Source organism: Dioscorea cayenensis, chromosome 5 (genome assembly GCF_009730915.1).
Source record: "Dioscorea cayenensis subsp. rotundata cultivar TDr96_F1 chromosome 5, TDr96_F1_v2_PseudoChromosome.rev07_lg8_w22 25.fasta, whole genome shotgun sequence".
Taxonomy (NCBI): domain Eukaryota; kingdom Viridiplantae; phylum Streptophyta; class Magnoliopsida; order Dioscoreales; family Dioscoreaceae; genus Dioscorea; species Dioscorea cayenensis.
This window is the reverse complement of record NC_052475.1, coordinates 17,459,235-17,466,255: the sequence shown is the minus strand read 5'-3', so window position 1 is coordinate 17,466,255 and position 7,021 is coordinate 17,459,235. Positions and strand designations below refer to the sequence as shown.

The 7,021-nt window shown below is 34.7% G+C and overlaps 1 protein-coding gene across 1 annotated transcript; it reads right to left on the bottom strand.

The window, feature by feature from the left end:
• Positions 1-1,998: 1,998 nt before the first annotated feature.
• LOC120260050 (LOB domain-containing protein 4-like) lies at positions 1,999-3,133 on the bottom strand. Its single transcript, XM_039267494.1, has 2 exons — positions 2,954-3,133; positions 1,999-2,163 (listed from the first exon to the last, which is right to left on the bottom strand). The coding sequence occupies exons 1-2, from the start codon at positions 3,131-3,133 to the stop codon at positions 1,999-2,001; spliced, it is 345 nt and encodes a 114-aa protein (XP_039123428.1).
• Positions 3,134-7,021: the final 3,888 nt, after the last annotated feature.

Here is a 7,021-nt window from a genome sequence, read left to right as displayed (position 1 = left end):
ATTTATCACTAGATAACTAAATCCATTCATTCTACTGCCAAAAAGTCAACCATTATGTTTTACAAAATTGTTTACAAGTGGCATATTTGATTGATAACTATTTCTGCATCTATATGTCCATCACAAAGAACAGTCTGCTACTTTAGCTAATTTGGTGAATGTAGTTTATTATAGCCCAGTCATGCAATTAGATTGTTTTTATTCTGGGTTCTGTTTTTAATTTCCTTTGCCATATGTTGATTCTCATTCTTTTAAGTAACTTGCTTTCATTCCTCACCCATTTACTGCTTATATGCAGGGCATCCTAAGAATTACTGCTCAGGTTCCATCTTCCATAAACAAGGACCTCCAGGTTAACAAAGTTGAGCAGGTGAAAGTTCCTTAGAAAAATATAGCATAAGTACTTTAGTGAATATGGTTTATCATAGCCAAGGCATGTATTTAGATTGTGATTTTTTTCCCGGGCTCTATTTCTAATTTCCTTTGCCACATATTGATGCTTATTCTCTCAAGGAACTGGACTTCATGCATGCCACATTTACTGCTTATCTGCAGTGTATAGCTCATAATTGAATCTGCTGATAAAGAGCAAGCTGGGAAAGAAAGCTAGATCCACCAGTGCCAATAAGAATAGAGTTTCCTGGTGAGGCATTTTTCCATTTATACACCAGGTCATTGATGGTTCTTTATTCATAGGTTATGATTTCAACATTTGAGTTTAACTTGCATAATTTACAGTGTATAAATTCAATATCTGACTGATAGATGGGCGGGTTTCTGTATTTTCAATGTGGTGTTGTGAGTCATGTACATGAAAATATCTTCAATACAAAGCTAGAATAATGTAATCTTGGTGGCTGCATAACCCCTAAAAAAATGTGTAATATTGCTAATACACAACTGTGGTATATTTCAGTTTATATTCCTATAATTGTAAATTTAGGTAATTTTCCTGCTTTGCCCAACATAAGAATCTTTTATTTTTGTTTGTCTGAGCAACCAAGATTTGATCAATGGTCTTGTTCCTTTATTGGATTGGAATTATAACTTGTCTAGTTCTTATATTCTTCCTGAAGATGACAAAGTTTTTTTCTACTTCATTAGCACAACGTAAATCCTTTCTTTGGAACCAAGAACACCATAGAGCACAAAATGAATTATTTTCCTAATGTAATTAGAATTAGGTGCACAAGTATTAGTTTCTGGTAGAATACTTTTTACAATGCCGGATATTTTTGTGCAGCAGAATGTGGTAGCTGGATTTTTGTATTCTATATATTTGTATTTTTGTACTCTGAAAAATTGCAAGAGATCCCTTGCATCATTGGTTCTTGTTCTCTTGATGAACACTTGAGAAACCTAGTTGTTGATTCAACAGATGGCATTTAACCAATAACTTTAGGACTATCAGCCTCTATTGCTCTGTTGTTTATAAAGTTCAATTCATCTCTGTTCTTCAAGTAGAGTATCTTATTTCTTATATATGTGCCATTTTTGTGAAATGGTCACGATCAACATTATCACTTTTGAAAAGTAGGTGGAAATCATCATCTCTTGTTTAGAAGCCTTCTTTTTTAATCTCATTTCTTTCTTTCTTTTTATATATGTTGTTGTGCAAGATTTGGTTTATTAGATATAAGGAATATAAGCAAGAAACAATAACATATGATTTATGTGTCTTCTTTTGTTCTGTGTTATCAAGTAACAATAACAGATTTCATCATTTCAGGAGTGGATCATATATGCTCTTGTCGGGACTTTTGGTAATGAATGACATTTCAATCTTTAGAGATTAATGGCCAAATTCTGGTTTAAATTTGGTTATTTATCAACTTCTCTTTGTGGTCACAATGCTTGAACTGGCCAGAATTCTGACAAAATTATAGGGAACATGATGAGCACTATCTGATAATACTACCGTTGGACATGTGAGGCTCTTGATCTATATACTTCATTCTGCTCATCGAGTTTCTATGATATGCATGGTTTCTGACAAAATTATCTATATGCTTGCGCGATTGCTAATTGTGTTTGTAAAGCATCAACCTGTTGTTGCAATGAAGAGATGGCGCCAACACAGCCATAGACGGGATCTCGAACCCTCGCATTCGCCTCATACACCAAGCTGCTAACCGCGTCACTCCGGTGTTGCACCGGGAGTTCCTGTGTAAGTCACATACACTCTTTAATTATGCAGCTTCTATCATACTTCGTGGAATTCATTTTAAAATGTGAGTGCATGTTCATCTAGGTTCATATCAATATTCTCTCATGCTCGTTTGGTTTTTTTTGATGGAGATGCAGAAATTTAGACAGTAGAAAGGACAAAATTTTAGTTTGTTGTTTCACTGATCCCAACATGAACTCCCATGTGCCTTCAAGGTCTTCAGTCTTCACATGTTCAGTTCTACTGCTTATGATATGTGACATTTGACTGCACGGCTACCCAATCACCTAAAAGCTCAATTATTTATATCCATAACTCAAACTTCAAAGAAAAAAAAAATTGCAAAAACTTTGCAACAATGTGATTTCCAAGTGTGTGTGTATTTATCCTTAGATTGATAGAGTACAGAGTCTATGCTGCACCTTTTTAGAGTAGTAAACAGAGACTTTTTAGAGGAATGCTTCCTCATTGTTCTTGTTCTTTTAGTCAAGGCTTTTAAGTAAGTTCACATTACCAAGAGAGAGAACAAGGATGAATTGAATTAGCTTAGAAATTGATAAATTCTCATTTTATCAAGTTTTAGGTTGCACTAAGGTTAGATCAAGTTTTCTAGAGATAGATAGAAAGAGAGTTTCAACTAAGCTTACAAAGTCAAGAAAGAGACCAAGAATTCAGTGAACTAAGAGTCTAGTAACACATTGATGATTCTCATTACATCATGTTCAAGAGAGAAAAATAGTAAGATGGACAATTCAATGAACTAAGATACTAAGGTAGTTAGTTTACCTGCAAGAGCTTGTTAACATTACTAGCACCAAAGACCTTATGCACACTAGCAAACTTGTGAGGCTGGTCAGCCGGAAAGTATGGTGCAAACACACAGTCCTCAGCACACCGCCGGCGCAGCAGCTTGCACGCCGCACACGGCGACCCTCCTCCCTGACTCTTCCCTGCCACCTCTCTCATCACCACCAAGTGTATTTTTTTTTCATATATAAAACATATGTCATTTGATCGTACTTTTTATAGCAATATATATTTTTTTTATGGTAGATTGAATCAATCAAATATGTGTGTGTGCGTGTATATAAATAATTATCTATGCTTATTTGGCTAGATTATTTTGAGATAAAAAATTGTGAACTTGGAATCCTAATCTATTTACTAGCCTTTGGAAATTTTTGAAAGTCAAAGCTACCATGTTTTAAATTACACATGTTTGTTGCTAGTGTATGTATTTATTTGCCAAGTTCGATGAATAAAATGAGATGGATAAAACAACTAAAATAAAATATAAAAAATTATTTCTATGCTAATGCTTGTCATTAAAATTATTCGTAATCTTATCAGAGCCTTTGGGATTTGTGTTAGTGCGTATGTCTTCATTAAATAACAATCTAAAGCATGGTTCATGAACAGGATTAGTGGCACATGCTTCTTTCCTTTAGTAGCATACAGGAAATCTTCTCCATGATATTGTTCACTTAATCATCTTTACATTCAGATGAATCCTAACTGCATCATTTTGAATGTTGTGACTGTTAAATTATTATCATTCTGAGCATGTCCTTCCTCTGTTGTTCTTAAACTTCTGATGTCCTTACGAAAAAAAAATGACAGTTAAATTGCTGCTATTTTATTGTAGAACTTGATTAATTTAGAACCTCTGAGAACATGTCTTGCTTTTATTTATTTATTTATTTTTGTTCCACTAGACAAGAACTTCCATGTATGGGAGATTCATTCAAAACAATAACATGTCTTTGTTTATATGATGCAGATAAGAGAAAATATGCCGAAATTAAAATTGAACAAAATGAAAATGGTCGTGTCAGAACCTGCTCCAACTAATGCTCCAAATAATGGTAGTGGGTGTGACGATGGTGTGGGTGCTAGAATGAGCAACACCAACAACTCCAACTCAGCAGCCCCTATTGGTTCTACTAGATCCGCTCCATCACTTCATGTTACTCCTCATTGCTCGATCACATCATCTTCAGCTGATTCAAATCACAATGAACAAGTGCCAAACCAAAATAATAGTACCAGATTAGAGAACGTGCCCGCAGTTAGTGAAGCAGAAAATTTAAATGCAGGTTCGTTTCATATCTTGAAACTTAATCATAATTTATTATATTTGTGTTAATATTCTTATGTTATACTAATATGTAGTTGATAGAAATGGACAACAAAAAGAAAAAGAGGCCGAACTACTTTTGAAAGACTTGTGGTCATTACCACCGTAAGAGAGGATTGTGGTGAGTGCAAATCATTTGGGACAACCAATTGGGCCGGAAGCGCAACTACTGGCTGGATTTCTCGGCATGCTTGCTCGAACCGGTCAACAAATTGGCATCCATTATGAGAGTTGGCATAAAGTGCCAAAAACATTGAAGGATGAATTGTTCAAATTTATTGAGGTAAACCCACATAATTGAATTGTTCAAATGTTATTTCTATAAATATAAAAACATCAAGTTACATTGATAAACAAAATTGTTTATAATGTCTTCAACTAGTTACGATTTGCACTTGAGATTTCAAAAGAGTATGTGCTCAAGTCACTGGGGAAGAAATGGAGAGATTACAAGCATGATTTGAAAAAGCGTCATTTCAAACGAGAAGATGGTATGCAAGTGAACAAAGATAAACATCCAAATGCAACCATTAGATGGCAGTGGGAACAATTAGTCGATTATTGGTATTCAAATAAAGGAGAGGTATGAATATGTATTTTACTTATTTTACTAAAATTGTAATATCTTTCTTATTTCTAAGTTACTATACATGTCATTATGTAGGATTCAGAAAGACTTGGGGTTGCTAGCAGAAAACAACAAAAAAATATACTCATACCTCCGGATCAAAAGAGCTTTTGCTAGAAAGGAAAAAGGAAATGGTAGGCAAATATATATTAAGAATTAAATTGTAGGTGTGAATTAAAAATGTTGTTGTTTTACTTTCGTTTGTATTTTAATGATGTCTTCTGCTTTTATCTCTTGATGTTTGTGATTCAAACAATTTTTTTTGGTTTAAACACTTGTAGGAGGTTCACAATGGAAGAAAAGTAGGACGGCTCGAATTTTTTAAAGCAACTCACACTAAAAAGGATGGTTCTCACATGAATGTGGAAACTGAACAAATTATGGTAATAATTATGTCTTAAGTATTCCTTATTTTGTAATTTGGTGCACAATATAAGACTACTTTAGAATAAATTTTTTCAATATATACAGGTTAAAGCAAATGAGAAGTTAGATGAATGTGAAACAGTGGATGAGGATATGCAGATTGTTGAAACTGAAATTCTGACACAAGTTATTGGAAAAGAACGATGTGGGCGAGTAAGAGGGCTTGGATTGGGTCCAACACTCAAAACTTATTATGGGGGTACGACTAGCAGAACTTCTACTACCTCAAGCGCCCAATCAAGTGAGTTTGTTGAGCGGTTTAATCAAATGGAACAACAAATGCAACAATTGAAAGAGGAGCGAGAGCAAGAACGGGCACAACGTGAGGAAGAACGTGCACAAGAATGTGCTCGATATAATGCTCTTCTTGGGTTTTTTTACAAACTCGATTTCCTGGAGTTACTATCCCTCGAGTTGACCCAGCTGGCTCAACTTCTCGATCACAGTGCACGTATTTTGAAAGTGGCAATGTTTCTATGTTTGTAGCTATTTGTTAAAAATTTTAAAAAAACATCGTGGAATCTTTTTCTTATTATTATTTTTAATTGCAAAGACCAAACCTTCCGGAGATGAGTAGTGGCATTCATCAAGTGTTGATTGATTTTTTTATTTGTCTTTGTTTTTCCTTTTGTATCATTTGGAGGCCGGAAGACAAGAATCACAAAACCAAATTATGTACTAATTAATATCGATCTCTTTTGTAACTTCTAATTGTTTTTGAAATTTTTTTAAATATCAACTATTGTGTTTTTGGTGTGTAGATAACAATGTGACTATTCTTATCTTGAATGCTGATTATAGGTCTTTATAGTACCATTGTTTTTGTAAAAATGCGCGTAAATAAAAGTGCAGAAATGAAGAAACTGTATTCAAAAAGTTTAGCGGCGTTTATACTATAAACGCCGGGAAAGACATCATTTTACTGGCGTTTATTCAAGAAAACGCCGTTATATAGTGGCGTTTTATATATAAACGCCAGTAAGAAGCTTTAACATCATTTAGAAGATGGAAACATTACTGGCGGTTTATCATTAAAACGCCGGTAATTTCGTACCGTTTCTGAAATAAACAGATCCAAATAGCGGCGTTTATATAAATGAACGCCGCTAAAACGCCAATATATTAGTGGCGTTTATTTACTTAAACGCCGCTAATTTACTTTTTTCCGAAATTTACATACCACACTTTTGCACGGCGCTCATACTTATGATTGTCGCTATATTAGCGGGCGCTTTTATTTGTTAAACGCCACTAGTTTGATGCGCATATATGTATACGTTCCTTACAAATATTCCGGCGTTTTATAAGAAAACGCCGCTAATAGTACGGCGTTTATTTAATAAAAGCCGCTAAAATAACGACATTGTTTTCGGCGGCACTACGAGCGGCGTTTATTATAAACGCCGCTCATTAAATTAGCGGCGTTTATAAACGCCGCTAAAAGCTGATAAAAATGCCGCTGAAAGCCCCATATGGTGTAGTGTATGATTACCATATGTGTATAAACCTTTCGTTCTTGTATCCCAACCGAGTGAGAGCCATGGTAATTGTCAAACTCACTGAACTCGATCGCATGCAAATAACTATAGTGGGGTGAGATTACCAAACTACCCTTCGTGTCCCATACGATTAGTTTGACTGCCTTAGCCAAGGTCTTCTAATC